This window comes from Syzygium oleosum, unplaced genomic scaffold (assembly GCF_021117445.2).
Source record: "Syzygium oleosum isolate NSW1041296 unplaced genomic scaffold, Sole_v2.1 Sole_v2.25, whole genome shotgun sequence".
In the NCBI taxonomy this organism is placed as follows: domain Eukaryota; kingdom Viridiplantae; phylum Streptophyta; class Magnoliopsida; order Myrtales; family Myrtaceae; genus Syzygium; species Syzygium oleosum.
Window position 1 is genome coordinate 3,752,164 of NW_026607509.1, and position 21,003 is coordinate 3,773,166.

At 41.3% G+C, this 21,003-nt stretch overlaps 4 protein-coding genes across 7 annotated transcripts; 2 read left to right on the forward strand and 2 right to left on the reverse strand.

The window, feature by feature from the left end:
* Positions 1–45: 45 nt before the first annotated feature.
* On the reverse strand, positions 46–6,661 carry LOC115671456 (uncharacterized). 4 transcript variants are annotated; one of them, XR_004004610.2, is made up of 14 exons: positions 6,472–6,661; positions 6,000–6,151; positions 5,549–5,730; positions 5,212–5,358; positions 5,071–5,122; positions 4,459–4,633; positions 3,215–3,297; positions 2,681–2,887; positions 2,256–2,372; positions 1,894–2,050; positions 1,481–1,588; positions 1,308–1,373; positions 998–1,144; positions 46–788 (listed from the first exon to the last, which is right to left on the reverse strand). XR_004004610.2 is itself a non-coding variant. In XM_030593020.2 (14 exons), the coding sequence occupies exons 1-14, from the start codon at positions 6,524–6,526 to the stop codon at positions 690–692; spliced, it is 1,815 nt and encodes a 604-aa protein (XP_030448880.2). In that variant the 5' UTR covers positions 6,527–6,655; the 3' UTR covers positions 46–689. The 4 variants fall into 4 exon arrangements, 3 of the variants coding, with proteins under 3 accessions (XP_030448880.2, XP_030448879.2, XP_030448881.2); XM_030593020.2 differs by having other exon boundaries at positions 998–1,218; positions 5,555–5,730; positions 6,472–6,655; XM_030593019.2 differs by having other exon boundaries at positions 998–1,218; positions 6,472–6,655.
* A 4,024-nt stretch (positions 6,662–10,685) lies between these two features.
* Positions 10,686–12,790, forward strand: LOC115671695 (DUF21 domain-containing protein At5g52790-like). The gene is made up of 8 exons (XM_030593318.2): positions 10,686–10,866; positions 10,982–11,058; positions 11,145–11,228; positions 11,319–11,432; positions 11,854–11,940; positions 12,052–12,191; positions 12,273–12,360; positions 12,713–12,790. The coding sequence occupies exons 1-8, from the start codon at positions 10,686–10,688 to the stop codon at positions 12,788–12,790; spliced, it is 849 nt and encodes a 282-aa protein (XP_030449178.2).
* A 2,679-nt stretch (positions 12,791–15,469) lies between these two features.
* Positions 15,470–16,311, forward strand: LOC115671696 (uncharacterized protein PAM68-like). The gene has a single exon (XM_030593320.2). The coding sequence runs from the start codon at positions 15,560–15,562 to the stop codon at positions 16,124–16,126; it is 567 nt and encodes a 188-aa protein (XP_030449180.1). The 5' UTR covers positions 15,470–15,559; the 3' UTR covers positions 16,127–16,311.
* Positions 16,312–19,866: 3,555 nt separating this feature from the next.
* Positions 19,867–20,960, reverse strand: LOC115671598 (heavy metal-associated isoprenylated plant protein 39-like). Its single transcript, XM_030593233.2, has 3 exons — positions 20,760–20,960; positions 20,551–20,626; positions 19,867–20,417 (listed from the first exon to the last, which is right to left on the reverse strand). Exons 1-3 carry the CDS (start codon positions 20,763–20,765, stop codon positions 20,110–20,112), a joined length of 390 nt encoding a protein of 129 aa, XP_030449093.1. The 5' UTR covers positions 20,766–20,960; the 3' UTR covers positions 19,867–20,109.
* Between the last annotated feature and the right edge of the window lie 43 nt (positions 20,961–21,003).

The window sequence follows — 21,003 nt, forward strand, 5'->3', positions numbered from 1 at the left end:
TTAGAGCCATTTATCATCCAACCCTTGGCTATTTGTCACGTTAATTTTTCCATACATGGTTGATTCCCATCCAGATCGTGCAAGAACAGCAGTAGGATATAAACACGGACAGCACAGATTCAAGATCCAAGAGTTGGACAACATATAATCCAAAAATGAAAAAAGCACATGGCTTAGGAAATTATTTTTAACTATACATAGCAAAGGCAAAAATGTACCGCTAATAGGAGAGCTTTTGCTCTGTTCTACTATGAGTGCTATGATAAAAACATCGAGGCACCTCGTTAAATATTGCACAAAATTGAAGAGCTTAAATGATTATAGCTTCCCCGAAATTGTGAGAGCAAGAACAGTTCCGACTTTGGTGGCCGGAAAAAGTCCGACTTGCCCCGTGAATACCATGACTTTTCCATAAAAACCATCTGTGAGTGGCTGGAATGGATTCTCGGCCCGATGTTTCAACTTTGAATAACATAGCTCTTCTGAAATACTATCTGCCAAGCATATTATTGTATACCAAATATCGGAGCTCAGACTACTTTCCTTGATAACTCCATCTTTACGGCGATTACTTTTTAGTCTTCCGCTCTTTTCCTCGTGCGATTGAATCGAAAGGATGCACTACACTTGGTCAAGTCTGCAAGCAGAAGAGCAAAGCAGGACCGACTTTCCTCCCAAATAATTGCAAACTATGAGCCACTGGAATGGTTAACCTCAATCCCAACCTGAGGTATATTTGTTTCTACATCCACCCACCAGTCCTCGTCTTCATCCACACAATTGTTCTCCTGCAAAATGTGCATCGTACTATGAACAATTTGACCAGCCTGCTCCCCCGGCAATGAAGCAGAACTTCTCTCTCTCTCTCTCTCTCTCTCTCTCTCTCTCTCTCTCTCTCTCTCTCATCGAGTTTTTTAGGTAAAGATGAAGGGTTTTAGTATTACATCTCTTGAAGATCCTAAAATAATTACACAAATAAGTGGAGTGGATGACTAACCTTGCTGTCGTACTCCATGACCTGTTGGTTTTCTATAGCATTTGCAACTCTTATAGCTTCGAGCCACCAAGCATTTATAGGGGAGCAATTCGCTGTATTTTCATCATTGTCAAGCACATTATTCGTTACATCGGGAGGATTTGCCATCTGCACCGAATCAACGAATGCTGAGAGATCAGGCACAATATCCTCCGGGACCCGACGCAAGGGAGAGCGGTAACCTGGGCCATTACAAAGCTCACTTTACCTTCGTTTTCACACACTAAAAAAGGTTTCAAATGGATAAACGTAGGACAGAACTTTTCTGTACCTCTGCAATCAGGATCATGACATTTCTGGTAATATGCAGCCCAATTCAGATCGACAACATAGATAACTGGGCCACTCAAAGTAGGGAAACGATAAGCTTGTGTTTCCCAAAGGTAAACTTAAAAAGTACAAATCAACATAAGAGATTTTGCATTAAAAAGGCATGGCGTATACCGTGATTGCTTTTATGCTCTCTGCCTATCCGCTCACAGAACCTGTTCCTTGACATGCTGTAAACCATGAGTCCATGCTCAGAGAACCAGTACCAGCTTCGAATTTTACCTATATTGCGACAGAATCATCAGCATTATTGGAGAAAAGGAGGACAGGCCTTTCAATAGATCATTTTTTTGCACTATTGAGCATAAAGGAGAAAGTGCCAATCAAACTTGCTTTCAAATCGGACATATTAATCAAATTAAAATTCTTTCAGGTCTGTGACTTTAGAAAAGCTAGATATAACTTAATTGTCCTCCTTGGAAAGAAGTTAGCAACTTTAATATCTATTAACTATCTATGAACTATGTATGAAGCAATTGAAATAACTCATCACTCTGTTTATCTGAGAATAAAACGATAGCAATCACCTGACACAGTTCCAACTGAGGCCACTGATTCTATGAATTTGTCCAACAATGGGAAAGGCGACTTGCCAATGAAGTAATTTGCCGAACTATCACTAGGGAAAGAGTTGAAATTAAGCTCTTGCAAAGCAAGACTGTGTCTTCCAAAGTCACCATTCACCTGCGTAAGGGAGAAAAAATCCATCACATGAGAGACCACCACAGAGTTCTAGCACACTAGACAACCTATGCTAAGATGTTTCCAGATCTTAGCTCCACCAACACAAGACCATGAATTTTTTGCTGATGATGAGAAGTCCAGCAAATCATGTGCATATAGTTGATGAAGGGGCCCTATACAAGAACTAATTCAAACTTGAAACTACCTCGGTCTCGAACTGAAGTGTCTTTGCACAATCTAACTCCATTTTGCAGACTAGGAGCTTCTGACAATCAACATCCATACTGCATATCAAAGAAGCCATGAACATGTCTTCCTCACACTGTCAGGAGAGAGCAAGTGCATTTTGAGTGTCAAGAAACAAATGAACCTTTAAATAGCAACTGTGAAAGAGAGATGCTACTGTTTCAAGCACTGTCGCATTTAATTCTCTTTTCTGTGTGCATATGCACATCTTGTCATGTCTTAATCTAACCTTCTCAAATATATAGAGGCATAAAAAAAAAAAACCCTTTTTGGTAGTTTTGACTATTGAGGAACATTTTGAGCAAATCAGGAACAGATCACCACAACCATGTTCCAAAGATGCCTCACAAGTCAACTAGATCTCACTAACCAGGAGAAACGTACCATGTCCTTGCATTTGAAACGCCCAGTCGGCAGAAGTACAGAACTCTTGCCTGCCTTGGATGATAGAGCCAAACGAAAGCATCGATTCCTTGAATAGACAGCAGTGTCCACAAAAGTTTGACATGTCGATGTGCTGGAATCTTTCTTGACAAACAACTTTTCATATCTTTTGTCTGTCTCCCTTGCACTGGAAATCCGCGAGCATACCTGACAAATGGTCATAACAACATCATGGCCACATGCAATGTTATATTTCTTCAAAATGGTGTGCATGCACGAACCTACAAGCCCCCCTCCTCTGCCACAAACACACACACACACACACACACAGAGTTCCCATAGTTCAGCAAAGTTGTGAGAATGGCTGTAAAGTGGCGTATGCAAGAGTTAAAAATATCTGTTAATTCTCGAGTGGATACAATATGTCAGAACAGGTGGCTAACTTGAAAGGCATGATACCAATATCTACACAGAATTATTTAATTTGCAATTGTCTATTCCACACAATAACTAAAGCTTCTCACCAGAGCATACCTCTGAAACAAATGCACCCACGTGAGAGTTGTCCTTAAAAGCAGTCATTGGTATCCTCAGAATCAAATGACGAGAAAATTTTTCTGCATACAAGCAGTGCTGTCATTGATATTGCAACCAACTTGTTATGTTCTATGAAAACATTTAACATATAAAAGGGGGGAAAAGGTTTCACATGAGATATTCCTAATGTTTCAATAGGCAGATGTAGGAACCAAAAGGCACATATTGACTCATCAAGTCACAGATTCTTCCGTGCCTGAATCTCTAATTCACTCCAAGTCTGACAGTGTTCTAGTGTACTATGCGTAAATCCTATTAGCTGTGCCATTAACATCACTCAACCAGTACTTTCCAGTGACCCAGCACTGGGAAATTATGAGCAAGGAAAAGATGCAAATGAACTTTGCTCTGATAAAATCCGATTCCTCATGTCTAGATATCTGTAACTCCAGACCTAAATATATCAAGAAGAAACACCTCATTCTAAACTAATAGGCCTCAAGAAGCATCTGAAGCAGTCATACAGTTAACCAGCCTTTCAGGTGCCCCTTCCCTCTGACATTATGTCTTGAAATTGTGACTCAAGGTAAAGAATTTGGCTTCAAACCGAAAGAAAAAATCATCACTGCAAGAAAGCATCTGGGTAGTGTCCCATGCAGCTCCAACACTCGATGCTCCTTCAAAATAAGTATCATATTGAACTCATCCCCAAATGAAAAATTGAATAACCTTGCCTATATAGCTCAATCTAAGATAACCACGGCCTGCAATATATTCCCAGTCAATCCTATCCAAGCAATCAATGGTGCCTCAACTTCCAAAAGAGGTACATCATTAAAAGTTCCAAAGCATCATTTGATTTCCAACTTCATAACTGCTTTCAAGTGCAATATTCCTCAAAAATGAAATGTTAAAATAAGTCATTGCTCAAACAAAGATGGACCTAACAGGTGCCAGAGATGTCATTCAAAGCTTCTTTTCTTGAATAAACCTAACACAGTTCTCTCACATCAAATGCGAAAGGTCTCAAGAAAAATAATAGAAAAATGTAGCTGGAAGGCACTGTGAAAAAGTACAAGACGGCCTTTGGCTCAATAGGGTGTCTATACGGTTGTATGTCGACATAAATCAGCGGAAATGGAGATGTAGCTCATAATATGTGATTGAGCTATATATACGCCGCCCATGACTACTGATGCAATAACAGCTAATAGAAGAAGGAAATTTCAAAGTCAGCATACCTTCAGTTGAAGAATCGAGCTCAACTACCCATTCCTCGTTTCCTTGGATTGAGTACTTGTCAAGCAACACCTCGAAAACAACTACTATCAGAAGATCAACCATCTCGTCTCCATTTTTATCACCATTTTCCCTCTTATTGAACTCCAAATCAAAGTATAAGTGACAAGGCAGACCCTGGCAAAGAATTTGTTGATGGTAGAGCCCAACTTAGATTTCGAAAACCCAAATGACAAGCAACTTAATGTTACATTATGCGTTAGATAGAACTTCTAAAGTAATGTCACCAGATGCTTCTTTCAAGTACTAGCGCTATTATGCACTCAATGAAATTACATATAACACTAATTTCGCTACCTTGTCCTTACTACTTATGGCTTTTGATTCAGTTTATTGCTTGACACATAAAAACAATCAAGAGCTAGAAGCAAGAGATGGAACTTGGAATTGGCTATAACAGATAGAAAGAAATAAAGGAGAAAATCCTAAACCATCCCAATGAGACTCTTAATTGACAAATCACGTGGAGAGATGCTTTCTCTTTAAAGTCCATTCTATGCTTTGCAAATCAACTCATGGCATGCAAATGAACATGAAAGCCAAGAGGTTCTGACCTCCTGAATTACTTCATAATGGTGGCGTAACTTTGGATCCATATCGTTGTACCTAATTGAAAAGAATACCACGATAGAGAGTTATGTAGGACACCAATACCAAACACGGGCACCCTAAGACAGCAAAGAAAAGATGACCACCTCTTCCAGAACTCCTGGTAAGGAGATACAAGAAATCTTCTCTGGCCATTACAATGGTCTTGGTAACGGAACACATGAACCTGAGGATGACCCTTAGCAAAATTTATTGCTTCCTCTTGCCTTGAGAATGTGGTCCATATTTCCTTCCTAAGGTTGAGAAGGAAAGGAAACTGATTATTCAATTATCAAATGCAAACGTAGTACACATGCAGGTTTTCCAATAAAATCGTGAAATTTCTCATGGAAAAGCAAGGAAGATACAAAGCCAGATATCTTAAAGGAAAAGCTGCTGGAAACGGAAGCAAAGTGCACGCACAGGGAATACGTGAAAACATACAAGGACCTTAGCTTTGGTGAATTTTGTGCAGCAAGATCAACCCGTATCTCATTCAGCAATCGCAGCAAACTAGATGGTCTTTTCGGAGGCACACCATTAGGAGACCCGTAGAACACCACGGGAGAAATATGCACCCCTCTCCTTTGGCTGAACTTGCGTGCTCCAATTGTTGTCGAACCAAGCTGAGAAGTTACAAACGGGAACTCAATCAGCAATTGCCATGACAAACACTAAATATAGAGGTCGAGCGCTATAGCTATAGGAAAAATATAGAATAAAGCGATTCTTTCAATAATCCGTTTGGAACTCGATAAATTGGCCTTCCTCAAAAGCAGCCTCGGTTCTTTCTCTGATGGCAATAAACCGGCTCGTTTATGAAGACACGGAAATAAACTCATCCGTTGACCCCAAAATCTAACCGTAGCAAATAATAACAGCTAACATCCCATACTTTCTCGGCGCAAAGCTGTATGTCCGTCACCTCATCACGCCTCTGTCCTGACGATCCTGGACTGAGAGCGCTCGATGTAGAGCCTTCACGTACGGAGCTTCCCTCCTGACATTTCCTCTTGAATCTCCTCCTCCTCTCTCTCACGGCCGATTCTGATAAAAATCGATAAAACAAACGTCACGAAGAGAGCACGGGGCAGGCGAAACAGAATCGACCGCAGCTTTCATGCATTCCACATCACATCCTTCAACCAATCAATCGCCAGCATACCGCACCACCGAACGAAGCGACAGGCGTTTCAGACCTAATCCGCCACGCGCGGTTCGGAAAATTCGCTCGAACTCGCCATTCGAGAACGGAACAAGCACATCCGATCGGGAAAAGAAGAAGGAAGAAAGAGAGCAAAACGAAGCGAATGCTCCGAGCATGCGGACGCGCCGGGAGTGCGGGGATCGAGGGAGGAGGAAAGTACCGGGAGGAGAGATGCCGCACTTGAAGCAGTCGAACAACCTGTCGACGTCGTCCATGGAGAGAAGGCCTTCGAGCTCTTCCGAAAACCAGAGGAGACGGCGATCGCGCGCTTACATCGGAGACCGTCCCCTCCCGCAGTCAATCTTCTTCTTCCCGAAGCATCTGAAGAGCAGAAGTTAAGAGAAGCGCGCGGGATTGATTTTGCGGAAGCGGGTCGATTTCGAGAGCGAGCGATTCGAAAATGGAGGGAAAGAGAGGATTTCGCCGTGGGCCTTTTTTGCTTCGACATTTCTTGGGCCGTGACGGCGTCTCCGCTTGGTCCGCCGCTTCAGACTGTAACTTGGGCCGGGCTTGGGCCCGGAGCATGAAGTGGGCCGGCCACGTCGGCGTGACCACCGCTACATCGCCGGGGCGCGATGGGCGACAGGGGACGGGCCGAACCATTGATTTTCATCCCGAGTCGCGAATGAAAGATCCCTCTACACGAGGGCTTTACGGCCCTCTGAACACATCGACGCGAGACAAGATGCGACATGCAAACTACACAGATAGTGAAACGTGCTTGATCAGGCCAGCAAAAATAGACGTCCGATAGGAACTAAACCTATATCCAAAATTCCTCATGGAAATCAAATTGAGGGTTAAAGTTCCTCGAAGAGGGTTCGTATTTCTAGATACGAAATGACAATGCTTTCACATCCAACTTTGGGTTTCCTTTCTACGTAATTATCGTGCATATCGCCTTTTCCCTCCCTCTTGAGGGGCCCGAATCCATTTTGGTTTTATCCTCCCAATTATAGCGGAAGCGTTCCATCGTTGGCCACTATCCATCAAGCGGACCTCCGAAACTTCCTTTCCGACTCCAAGGTAGGATTGTTGTAGAATTAATGCGCAAAACATCGTATCTTGCAATTTAATCAATGCGAAATCACCGAAGAAATAAACGGAACACCAAATATTTACATGGTCCGATCCAAGTGTCAATACTTACGTTCATAATAAATAATCTTTTATAATCAGAAAATCATAATTGCAATTGATCGTAAGCTCGAGTGTTTTCTACATCTAAATTAAATTAAAATTCAAAATGTTTATAAATAAATAATTTGAATTTATATTCGGCTGTCCTTTTGTTCCCTTGTGTGGCTCTTTGCTTTTCACTGTGCGACTGCCTCGGCTAAAATCTGAACCCACGAAAGTCTTCTCTTTTCCTTTGTATGGTTACTGGCATACTGCAGGCCGCACCCACAAAAGCAAAATATTTGTCCTCTCTCTGACAGACAAAGACTTTTTTGCCCCCACAAGTGCAATAGATATTATAAAATATGTGAGCCCTGATTTTGTCCTGCAGCGGCTTTCTTCAAGTAGCCTTGTATTTCTCTCCTGTGCGGTCACATAAAGAGTCAAACAACCACACACATCTCCTTTGACCAAGTTCGAATAAGCCAACAACCTTAGCCCCTTCGTTGGAAACCAGTGGAGGAAACCATCCAAAAAAGAAAATGGATTTCCCGAGATTATTCGCACACGCTCAAACTCGAATTATAAATTAACGAGGATGATGATGTCTGATGAACCGATTACGTTGACTTTTTCCAAATCAAAGCTTTGCGTGAAGAGATTGTCTTAGGGACCGTTTGGCAACGTGCCAAACAGTGAAAATTTCTGTTATTTTATTTTCAGAAATAATTTAGGAACAGAAATGCGTTTGGTAAACTTTTTATTCCCGGGCACATTTTTACAAAAATTTGTGCCGAGAAACAGTTTTGGAAGAGAAACAAGAAGTAAAAAAAAGTTACTTCTTGTTTTTCGGCACAATTTTGAGAATAAGTTTTTTTTCTTCTTTTTCTTTTTTTTCTTTTCTTATTTTTGTGTTGTTCTTCATTGCCGACCGGCCACGTGGCCGGCGAGGGCGTCACGACCCTGCGGTGGGCGGCCGCTGCCGGGGGCCGTGACGCCCTCCGGCCTGTCGCGATGCCGATCGCCAGCGATCGGCCATGGTCAAAGAAGAAAATGGTAGAAAGAAAAAAATAATTAAACAATTCAAAATATTATTAAAATATTATTTGGGAACAGAAATTTTATGTAGTTACCAAACGCATTTCTGTTCTTTTCTACTCTAGGAATAGAAATTTTCGACAGTTTATCAAACGCCTTCAAATACTCAGAAATTATTTCCAGGCACATAATAAAAAAAATCATTTCTGTTCAGAAATAGTTTCCAGGTACAGAATGGTATTCATGCCCACCCTTAATATCAAATTGAATAATACGAGAGGACTTACCTTGGTACCTTGGTACACTGACATAAGGAAACTATGCTACAATACGAGGCTAATGCACCTTAAAAGCACAGTAGGAATTACTTTGTGAAGAATAACATCAGGAACGCAAAAACCCCTTTATGAAGTGATACGGACGACCATACCAGAGTCTGCCAATTCACTTTGTAAGTTGATTTATGAAATAGGTCATTGTAATTCTAGCATTATGTGACGTGAGATTTGGTAGGACTACTGCTAATTGTTCAAAAAATTTAAATTATTAGATGAAAGCGTGATTTAATAGTTAAATATCCTTATACTTCTTTTCATGCGTAGGGGCTTAGAAGGATTTTAATTCAAAACATTTTGCTCTAGTACAATTACGTGTAAGAGCCTGAAAAGATTTGAACTCAGAAACCTCATGCTTTGATATCATGTGGGATTTGAAGAGACAACTATTTTAAAATCTTAAGTTATTAAATAAAAGAGTGATTTAATATTTAAATAATCGAACATGTGAAATGGCCAAACTTTTTTAAGAAGTCGAACCAGTAGAAAAGGTGGACGAGTCCAATATTAAGTCCCTCTGATAGCTGTATCCACTGTTAATAAATTCGGCGATAAGACAAAAGTCCAGATTATTCAACGTCATAACGAGGCAAACATAAGTTGCTGCGAAGTCATATTCTATTGAGCATCACGGATGCTTTTCACTCTTAAGCTTCCGTCAGCAGCACCCATGGGTGGACATCGTCCCGTTTACCAAATCCCCTACATAAAGAAAGACTTTTAACTCGTCTTTTTTCAGCATGGCGATCTTGGAGCAGGCCAGATCGAGGGCATATAAAATATTCTTGGTGACAAGAGTATCTGAAGCTTGAGTCTTCAGCTTACCTTGCAATGGCATGCAAATGCTTGCATAACTGGTCACCAATCTACCTCCAAAGAAAAATGTTTCCAGGTGAACTTCCTTGCCTTTCGACCAAAAAAAAAAAAAAAACTTCCTTGCCTGGTTCTTTCTGGCTTTTTCTTGACCTACTGTCTTGGACCTATGGAAGCAACTGCTTTTAAGTAGTTAAGCACCATCTAAGTAAGTATATGTCCAAAAATTTAAAACCATAAGCAAAAAAACAGTAAGTGACAATTTAAATAATGTTCGCCATGCGCAGATCTTTCACAAAATCAGAATATTCCTAGAGACTCCAAGTTACGTCTTGTGTGATAATCTCACTGAAAGAATCACGCTGGCGGTCGACGACGAGCAGAGAGTTGGTTGCTGTCCATCCTCACCTAGTCCAAAAGCAAAGTCCAACTTGAGTTTTTAGTGGACCGTGATTAATTTGACGTTCTGAAGCAACAGCTGCAACGCAAAATGTGTCTAGGGATTCTGGAATCTGAAGGCAGATACAGATACTAGCCACCCCAGTCGGGCATGAGGCAGGTTGATGACTTGATTATGCATGAGGACTTGCTTAGGTAATGCGTCTAGAAGGCGCTTTCACCTTCCCTTCTGAGGCTACATTCTTGTTTCAGTAGCTATAAGACGAGTTCGGTGAAATCTAGTTAGTATATTGGCTTAACGTGTGAGACCAAAACGCCAGTCGCATTCATTCAATAGAGATTTATATATAGAATCCGCTTCCTTAGGCCAAAGGGGAGATTTTATTTGAACTTTAATGTTCAGTTATTTGTCGCGGAAAGCGACTTCGTTTTGCAGAATCAGCAGACAGCAGCTCCTTTGGCATTTCTATGTCCCAGATTTTGGGGGAGGCTCTTGACTTTTTGGCCGAACTTGCTTCATCTCAAACTTTTAATCTTTTCTCATTGTTTTACGTATAGCTCCCGTTCAAAGAAAGTTCATGACCATCATTTCATCATCATTGCAAGTAGCACTCCAATTCAGGTCCGGTTTCTATTTGACATTGTAAGACTACGTTCGGCGATGGTGAGAATGAGAGAGGATGGCGTACTGTGTTGCGAGCCAGAGTTCTGGGTGTTTCTAGTCATATGTTTGGCTCTAGTGATATTTGCTGGCATCACTTCGGGGCTCGCTTTGGGACTCCTCTCTTTTAGCCAAGTTGATCTCGAGGTCCTCATTAAGGCTGGTCAGCCTCAAGAGAGGAAAAATGCAGGTTCTTGTGAATCATAACTTCTCTTGGCAAATCTATGCTGGTTCTTGTTAACGATGTGCATCTTTTTTTGTACTTAATGTATTTGTTACTTCTGCCTTGGGTTATTGATGTTCAGCCAGGATTTTACCGCTTGTAAAGAACGAGCATTTGCTTTTGTGCACCCTTCTTGTGGGAAAATCACTGGCAATGGAGGTATGTGCACTTCTTTTCTCTACTTTTGGTTTAGCAAGAAAGCTTATGACCGCTAATCCACTACTATTTATTCTTGATCATAAAAGGCACTTCCCATTTTCCTGGATTCGATTCTCCCATCATGGGCCGCGATTCTAATGTCGGTCACCCTAGTGCTTGCCTTTGCAGAGGTAAACTATGGCTAGTTCTTGCTGTTTTATAGACCAAAAAACTGCTGAAAAACAAGTTTATTTACCTGCTTTCTTTTGTTTAAACTCCAGATCATCCCACAGGCTGTGTGTTCTCGGTATGGACTCAGTCTTGGCGCTAGATTATCAGTTTTTGTTCGGTTGCTTCTCTTGGTCTTCCTCCCTATATCATACCCAATAAGCAAGGTAAGTTTTGTGCTTTATATTATCGACATTTGGTTTAGTAATTAGGCCATGAAGCCCGTAGACCTGCCATAAAGTCCCAGCATTCTTTACGGACTTGACAGGAAATTAAGTGGACTAAGCAACGTAGAGCCAACAGTTTAAATGAACTTCTCAACTCCCCAAAGGATTGTTGGTCAAAAAGAAAATGGAAGTATGTTGATTACTCATTCTCATTATGGAACTCGGTCAATATAATTTGAAGCCAAAGAAATTTGCGCAGTTAAATCTCTGAGAAATGGTATGGTAACGCGCCTCACAGTTGCTTGGGACATTAAAAACCATAGTTTCTCATCCAATTTTAGAGAGCAGGGTTTGTCACAAGAAAAAGAGCGACTCTGGTATACTGTGAACAATCTTTATTTTGTCCATCTCCCTACTATAGATGTTGGACTGGCTTCTCGGGAGGGCACATTCGGCCTTATATAGGCGAGCAGAGCTGAAGACTTTGGTGGATCTGCATGCAAACAAGGTTGGCTTCCTTTGTTCCATCTGCTACCATATCAATCATAACGGGCATCTTATTCTGTTTCTAGTGCCTATAGCAATCTTGATCTTCTGATAAGTGATGATCCTTCTTTAGGCAGGAAAAGGAGGAGACTTGTCGCATCATGAAACAAGCATAATCACGGGTGCTTTGGACTTGACACAGAAAACTGCAAAAGATGCAATGACTCCAATATCTGAAATATTTGCACTTGATATAAATTCCAAACTCGACTTGTATGTTCTTCGATATTTTATTTAACCGATCACCAAATTCACAATCCTCTCCTTATGTTTCCATCAGTGTTCTCATTTTAGGCACACGATGGGTCTCATTATGAGTAAAGGCCACAGCAGGATACCTGTCTACTCGGGGACCCTAACAAATATAATCGGCTTAATACTGGTACGAAATGTGAATAAACTTTATATTTGGTTCAAGGATGTATGTCTATCTGCATTTAGTTTCGTTGAAGTTTTAAGGTTAGGATGCATATAACGGAGAAGTTTAACTGAACTCGAACTTTACCATCTAGAGCGATGAGAGTAGCAGAACTCTAAGTAGAATGTCAATGGTAGCTTCAAAGACGCATTAACAGTATCATCGAACAGGTTAAGCAAGGCAAAGGAATGCAGGTTTTTCTTCACCTTTGATTACAGAAAAAACGTACAAATATATGCTCGTAAAATCGTTCTTCTTTGAACTATTCACTTATGTCTGTTATTCATCTAATTTACCTGGCATTCTTGTTTGATAGGTGAAAAATTTGATCTTCTGTCGCCCCGAAGACAAGACCCCAATCAAGTTTATGACTATCAGGAGGATTCCCAGGTAGAATCTTCGTGCCCTTTTTGAATTCTTTTATTTCCCCAACATCTTTCTTTCAGATGAAAAATTTTCTCTGCTGGTCTTATTCCATAATTAAAGCATGATTCTTTCCTTCTTCTGCAATAGAGTGCGTGAGGATTGGCCATTGTATGACATACTTACTCTGTTCCGGAAGGGTCACAGCCACATGGCTATTGTCCTCAAGAGCAAAGAGGGTGCCCGAGACACACAAAACTTTTCTAACAAGCCTGCAACTACCGTGGCAAATACCTATTTGAACTTGAAACAGAATCAAGAAGTGAAGGAAGGTAACGACACTTGGTCCTCCTACAAAAAATTGAATTCTGGCTGGAGTTCAACTTTTACATGAAATTTTCCATCAGAATTGCTGAGGTTATGGCATTGTATCTGCAGGACTCTGTTCTCCCTTAAATCGCAATGACAACATATCTGCAGTCACATCGCCTTTGTATTCCACTGACTGTGAATCTCCGAGCCCCGCTTTGGCAGATGTTATGGAGATGTACAAAGATCTGCCTTCACGGCTCAGAAGGTCCGGAAACAAAGATGCGACCATCTCATTGGAAGATTCAGAATCGCTACCGGGTAGCTTAGATGAGGAGGTCGTCGGCATAATAACCATGGAGGATGTCATGGAGGAACTCCTACAGGTAAGCTTCGGGCAAAATGCAACTCAACATACACAGTTTTTGTTTCTCTCAATCATTGCGTATCAAGTGAAGTAATGATGTTTCTTGTGCTTTTTAAGTTAGAAATTTTGGACGAAACTGATGAATATGTCGACCTCCATAACAAGTGAGTACCATCACCTTTTGTTTTGCAACATCATCACAGCCTGAGCGTCATTTTTAGCTTTTTGGCATCGAAGACTCTACTTTGGTGATTATTCCGCATTCTTCTTCTTTTGTTTTATTCAGGATCAGGATCAATCTGCCATCTTCAAGAGCCTCATTAGGATCACCTGGAAGGGTATCAGTCTCTCGCATCCATTGGAGAACTCCAGAGCCATCTCCTCCTTCATATACTGCTATACTGAATTCACCAATTTCCCCATACATTCGGCCACCACTCGCAAGACCAGTTTTATATGCCTCTCCTGGTGCTTCAGTCAATTCATCAGCTGGCTCTACATTGCCAATCCGCAACTCTCCTTTGTCTCACAAGGTATGACAAATAACTTGGTTTTGGTCTTTTCAAAAAGTAGAAGCACTCCATGTTTGGTATTACTGAGTCTAGTTGAAGTTTTCCTTAATCTTGTGAGTGTATGCAGTTTGCACTTCAGCCACTTCAGCCCACTGGTAAATCTCAAGAGGGAAGAGAACTTCGGTTGAATTGCACGTAGATAAACGAACTACTTGATTGAATAGAAACTTATCAATTTATCAATCTGATGCCGCCCTGCAGTAAAATGGAATAAGCTGTGTCTAACTAGCTAATACATGCTTGCATTATATCTATGTAGGGCCAAAACTAACACAAAAGAACGGAACAATTATCGCTGTCTACTATACCTTCTGTCGTTCTGTGGTGAAGGTTTTGGCAGTAAGGGAAGACAAAATTATTAAAAGAATATGCTCCAGCATCCAACTACCAATAAGAACTACCACCTCATAGCTTGAGAATGACCTCTTCATCGACACATTCTGCTTGGCTTCATTGAAATAGCCTTCACCTGAGGACAAGAAGGTGGAAATCAACCCATTTCCTTGAGTAGTTGAGTTGAGCATATCCAAGCCAACTTCACCACCTCTCTGTCTAGCATATATAGTTCTAGAGTCACCATAGTCACGTGGACACTCGTGATATTATACTGGTGCGATGAGAATTCAGGTTCAACAAACATTCATTAAGTCTCTTCTTGTTGGCAGATCTCGAGGAAGTCATATGAGAAGCTGGACCGTCCTGCCTGTTAATGAAGATCTCGCTGATGCAACATTCACGCAACCACCAATAAGAAAGGAAAAGTCCTGATCTCCAAATCGCCCCAGAGAAGTATGATAGCATGTATTAGCTAGCAATATTCTTCTCGTTGTAGTGCAACCAGTGTAAATCTGTTAGAGGCATCTTGTGAAAATGGCAACTGCGGAATGGTGTATCGCAGATGATCAAGCAAGCTTCCTCCGCTGGACAATTGGGACAATGTTACAAAGCTAGGCAACCCAATCAGCCGTCGAGCTGAACACATCAATGTCAAACTTCTTCTGTAAGATTAGAGAAAGAAAATACTCAGATTCAACATTCTGAGATCTCCATAGGGACGGCAAAGTAATTCGGTGGCATGAATTGCTAATCAAGTACTCGATTTCCTGCCGACAAACCGAACTCAAACACGATAATTTCAATAAAGGATGGACATTTATAAGTAGCAGATTCGAGGTTGTAACTTATAAGCCATAGTCCCAACGCTTAGAGATTTCGGCTCACGGCCTACTTGCTTCATGATAAATCGAGAAATGTCAACGAAAGCATATGAAAGCCGAAGGCCGAAGCGAAGATACTTATACTATAATCTGTAAAATTTGAATGTTTACTTGATAGTTAATACCTTTCACAACATCTAAATAGAACCTCTTCTCAAGAAATATCTTTTAGCAATTAGAGGGAAAAAAATCTCAGCAGAACGTGACAAAACAACCTATGAAAAAGAGTACAAAGGAAGTGTCTGTCTGTCCACTGATTTTTCCAGATAAGGCATCAGTCTATGTGATATTGTCGTGTCACGAGAAAAAACTCGATCTTGAAGCAGCAAGCCACCATGGAAGCTCTCCTATTGACCTCAAGACCACCATTGCTCTCCACGAAACACTCCACGTCGAATTCGCAGCCACATCTCTCATCCACGCACTCCTCCTCAATATCTCCGAACCGCCGCCACCCTCCGCCGCTCAAACCATGGAAGCTCCGCGCCAACCCCAAGGGCTTCGCCGGCCCTCCGCCGCCGCCGCCCGGAAAAGCCCGCCCCACCGCCGGAGGGCCCGACACGAGCAGAAGCAACCGCGACGGCGGCGAAGACGACGACCAGGTCCCGCGGGTGGTGTTCGACAGGATGATCGGACGGATCCTGGCGTTCGTGGGCGTCCCGATGGCGGCGGGCCTCGCGCTGCTCTACGTCCTCGGGGCGATCAAGGAGCGAGAGCTGCTGGACATCCCCCCGTGGCTGCCGTTCCTGACGACGCTGCTGTGCTTCGGGGCGTCGGCGCTGGGGATCGCGTACGGGACGCTGTCGAGCAGCTGGGACCCGGATGAGTCCGGGTCGGTTCTCGGGCTGGACGAGGCCCAGAGGAATTGGGCCGAGATCTGGAAAGAGGAAGAGCAAGTGTAGGAGGAGCCCGAGAGCCCACCATACGCAGTTGCATGGTCATGCTCCCAAAAAGCTTGTGAAAGTATCTGGATCCACATGATTTTTGTACGAACTATATACTATGATTAGTTTTGTCCACTACGTATGCATTTTATATACCAAGTTGCTTTGCATAATGAAAAGGTAACTAGCTAGGAATTATATCACTAATCGATTAATATACTAATAATTAATTTTATGTACGAAACTTAATATCCATGAAATTCTTAGAATAAGTCCCTTTAATGGGCCATACCAAAAATTACTTTTAGGATGTACATGTTTCTAGCTAGGAACCGATAAACCGTCTTCAATTATTGTATGTTTCTTTGGGTTAATCAAGACCGACGTGCATAGTCTTTTATATTTGTCTTAATTCGATCAATTCGATTAATTTTGGTCATAAATTAATGACATGGATACCGGCTATCCTACATAGTGCGGCCGGCGCTGCGTAAATATATGTCCCTTTCAACTTTACCAAGAAGATTTATTAATTTATTCACTTATTTTCCTTTCAACTTTGTCACGGTACATACATGTCCCTTTTTCATCACGTCATCACTTGTTTTTTTTTATTATATGTCGTAGAACGCCGGGAGGCCATTACCATCCCTAACATGACTTTTTCCAACGTTTGGTCATCTCGACCTCGACGGGCTTGGGACACGACACGCATTACTGTGACGCGAGGAAGAATCTCTTAAATGCGAAAGACAGGAACGTGCTCGTAATCGAACGGTATGGATCGTCAGCTAGCGCAAAGTACTTTATCAGGTCACGTCAATTTGAAAAACCTGCATGCCCTTCGAAGACGGCAAGGGCCACTCGGTTTCCAATTTAGTAATTATTACAGAGCCATCATTACCATGCACAGAATTTTATGACCAAACCCTCGGCGACGTGATGTAATAGCGGAACCCACCAGCTGGTGGGGAAGAGGAGATTTTTCCGAAGCTAGGAATATGAAACTTTAGATCGGGATTGGCCTTTAAAGAAAGTTTTACCACTTGTTAAATGCGGCCCACAAGACTTCATATGACATGTTACCAATCAGAATCACGAGGGATCAATCAGTATACACGCTGGGTTGAAAAATTACCATGGGATCAATCAATTCAATTGTAAAGCTATAAAAAAAAAAAATCATATGTCGTGTTGTTATCTTGACATCTTAGCTGGCTCAACTTTAAAATTGTATTGAATTATTAAAGTCAAAAAGTTTAAGATTTGATCACGCGCACCTCCTTCACTTGATTATGGGTTTTCGCGTTTAATTAGAGCCTTCGGGTATATAGAAATTTTTAGCATAGATAGGTTATATACTTCATGAATAGTGTCAGAGTGTGTGTGGAGCCGATATCAAATATCAACTCCTATGCAATGGTTTAGTTAGCTATTCGACTTCAGTTGAATCTATTTAGAGAGAAAATCACCGAGCTGCTTTTTAAAATAAAAGAGAAAGCAAGTCACGCAAGAAAGAAAAAAGTCAAGCTTCCATATGTTTAAAAAAGGGAAAGAAGTTCATGATTTCAATCTTTCTTGCTCTTTCTTCTCCGGCGGTTTTTCTTTTTTTTTTCTTCCTAGCTTCACAATGGTTTGTATTTCCGGCTAGGACGCATACGTGGATGCAAAAACCTCTTTATGGTACGGATGGTAAGAGTTGCTCGTAGTCTAATTTCACTTTTTCCAATTCTTATTGCTCTTTCGATTTAACTTTTCTCTAACCCGAAACATATATATTGGTGTTTGTACATATATCTCAATATAGGCTTGTCATAATTTTGTGAAATTTAATTTTTTTTATTGATTTCAAAAGTGGAGGGAAATCAAAAGGTGCAACTATCAAGCCCTGAAAAGGTGAGGCATAAAGAGAAAAAAGGAAACGCAAAGTTTTCAGGAAGACTTTTGGTCTTGATTCATGACTCCATCTCAGTCCCGAAGCATTGGCGCGTGACCAAATCTGATGACCATCTCGGGGTTGTTTCTGTCGTGAAGAACTTTAAAACTAATGAATGGAGAAAAAATTTAACCAAAGTTTTATTAATTCCATTTTCTAAACTTCTGCACAAAATAGAAATATTAAGTCATGAGAAGGACCAAAACCGGTCGTGCAAATCAGTTAGCAATTATGATCCAATCCATCGCATCGATTTCGTGCTTAATTTAAATGAGAAAGATCATGTATTCAAATCACAACGTCTTTCATGTTTATCCAACAAACGTGAACCGGGATTTACAGGCATCTATAGAGTCGAACCGAAAGAATTTGTGCACCAACAGCTCCAATTGGAAAAATTGCGAGACTCTCAAGTTGAAAAGTCAGTTACTTTCGGCAATGCTCATCCACGACGTTGGACATCAGCAGGTTTGTTTGGACACTACCTAAATGATTTGGGCTCTCATAGCCGTCCCTTTAAAAAACTAGCTTTCACATTAAATGAGGTGAGAATGATTGAAGTTGTTGAGTTGGAAAGGGAGAAAATTACCCAAAAACTCCTAAATCTATTTCAAATCTAAAAAAAAATCAGTCCTAAATTTTTTTACAATTTGTCAATTGAGTCATTTTGGCTAATTTTAGTTAAAAATTGCTAACGTGGACGCCGATCATCTTACGTCGATGCTGACATGGAAAATTTTTGTATTTTTTTTTTTTTTTGCATCGAACTCCCTACCTCGGCCATCCAAATTGGACGGGCAACCAACTAGCTGATGATTGAGATCACGTTATCACGCTAGTGACGGCATAAACTATTTTTTCTATGCTATGGTTCTATCAGAAAGCTAAGCTCCAGGATAACGATAGGTATTATCGGTAAAATTTCGTTCACAAAACAATGTAATATTCGCAAGTGGGCATTTGAATAATCATCATTTAATGTTTGGGGAGCTATTGGTCCAAACAACCAAATACTATTATACATATCATTGTGCAAAGGTCCACACTCAATACGGAAGCTAGATGGTGAAAGCATTACGACATTCCAGCTAAATACAAAGGAGATATTTTCAGATTGAAGAAACGTGCGTCCAATTATTCCATTATCTTAGTGCTTGAGTAGAGATATGTCAAGCCGTCCATATTGTTATGGTTATCTCATGCTAGATTTTCAAAGAAGCTTGCGTGATCTTTGAAATATCTTGCACAGTGCTTGCCAATTTAAGTCGTCAAGTTCTCTGTGGATCGAATTTTTTTGTTCTATTCTTTTATATTTTGAGGCACATGCTCGAACTCAATTGACCATCGACTTGGGCAAGAATCAAGACAGTGGCAATGATGACAGTGTTCGACCGAGCATCGATGACTAGTTACAACTTAGGTTAAGTCTGCTTTGCAGAGAAATCAATCAGTTAACGTAGAATTACGTGCTTTTTTCCCCTTTATCGGGAACAAGAGATTCAAATGAAAAGCCTTGCTTTTTTCATACTGGGGGGATGAGGAGGGCTCGCAGCAATTTCTTGTTCTTTCTTCTTTTTTGTTCAATTCACACACGGTTAAGATCCCAGCTCTCGATCCAAAGCACTGTTTGATTCACTGAAAGATGGAAGTTAATTTATGCGAAAAGTCTGCCCTTCCTAAGCACCGAATCTAATTACCCAAAAGATCAAATTACGACTGCTTTTTGTCTGTTGTATCACTGACCAGCAGTCTTTGGAGTCCAAACCAGCCGGTGAGCCCCAAGTCAGTACCCAGCAAAGCAAAGAAGAAAGGAAGACAGATCGAATCAAGAAAAAGCGTATTCCTTGGGAGCAAAACCCGAGCACACTCAAATCCTCGATTGAACATAAAAGAACGATCAACCCCAGAATTTCATAGGCTTATGTACAGACAATAACTCTAGGCTATCGTAATCTTCAGCTGAAGCGGTAAAGATTAACTATCAGACACTTGACCAGATTTCAAGATTTGTTCCCTTTTGCCAAATCTACTTATTCTATGCAAAAGATCCGAGCAAAGCATCGAATCAGCAGATGACGCAGCCATTTGGGTCCTCTTCTACACTCGTGTTTCTTCCATAGTAATACGGGGGTGGATAATAGACGTATGGAAACGGGTAGACCTTCGAGTCTTTGTTGCTCTTGTCACCGTCCTTCTTCTTGTCCTGATCGTCTTTCTTGCCGTCGTCCTTCTTCTGAGCCTCTTTGGCCGGTCCGACCGAGATTATCTCCGTGTTGAACGTCTTCCTCAGCTTCCCCACGAGCTCCACCGGATCCATACCTCCTGTCACCGTCAGCTTCTTGTCCTTCATGTTTATGTCGATCGAATCGACCCCTGCACATATGCAGCGAAATTCACACTCTGTTCTGAGTCGGATTTCTTTACTGCAGAAATTAAGATATGGGATTTGTTCTTTTTACAGAAGTAGAGAGACAGAGACGAGAAGAAAGCTTGATCTGATTGATACCTGCAAAGCCAGAGACTATCTTCATGGCCTTCTTCTTGTCCTTGTTGTCGCTCAAATCCAGCTTCAACACCGCTTTCTGTCACCAAAACAAGAACCAGAGCAACGTCAAAAAAACCCCTTTTCAGCCCAACAAGGACCACTTTCTCTTCAACCGGCATAAGCACAAAAGTGCTAGATCGCAAAAGAAACGTTAGAGGGCGAGAGCTTACATGCATGTTTTTGCAATTGTGTTGAATTCGACAGAACTGATATTCGTATCTTTCAAGAAAATGGAAAATCTCAAAGACAAAGGGCCAAGAATCCTGCTGGCTTTTTCTCTTCTCTCCTCAGATAATTCGAGAGAGGAAGAGAAGTGAAGCAGTCGAGCAGAGGGAAGATGCTGATGAGTGTGTGTGGATGATGAGAATCTGGGGGACGATGCGGGGCCGAGTTTTATAGGAGTCAAGTCAACCC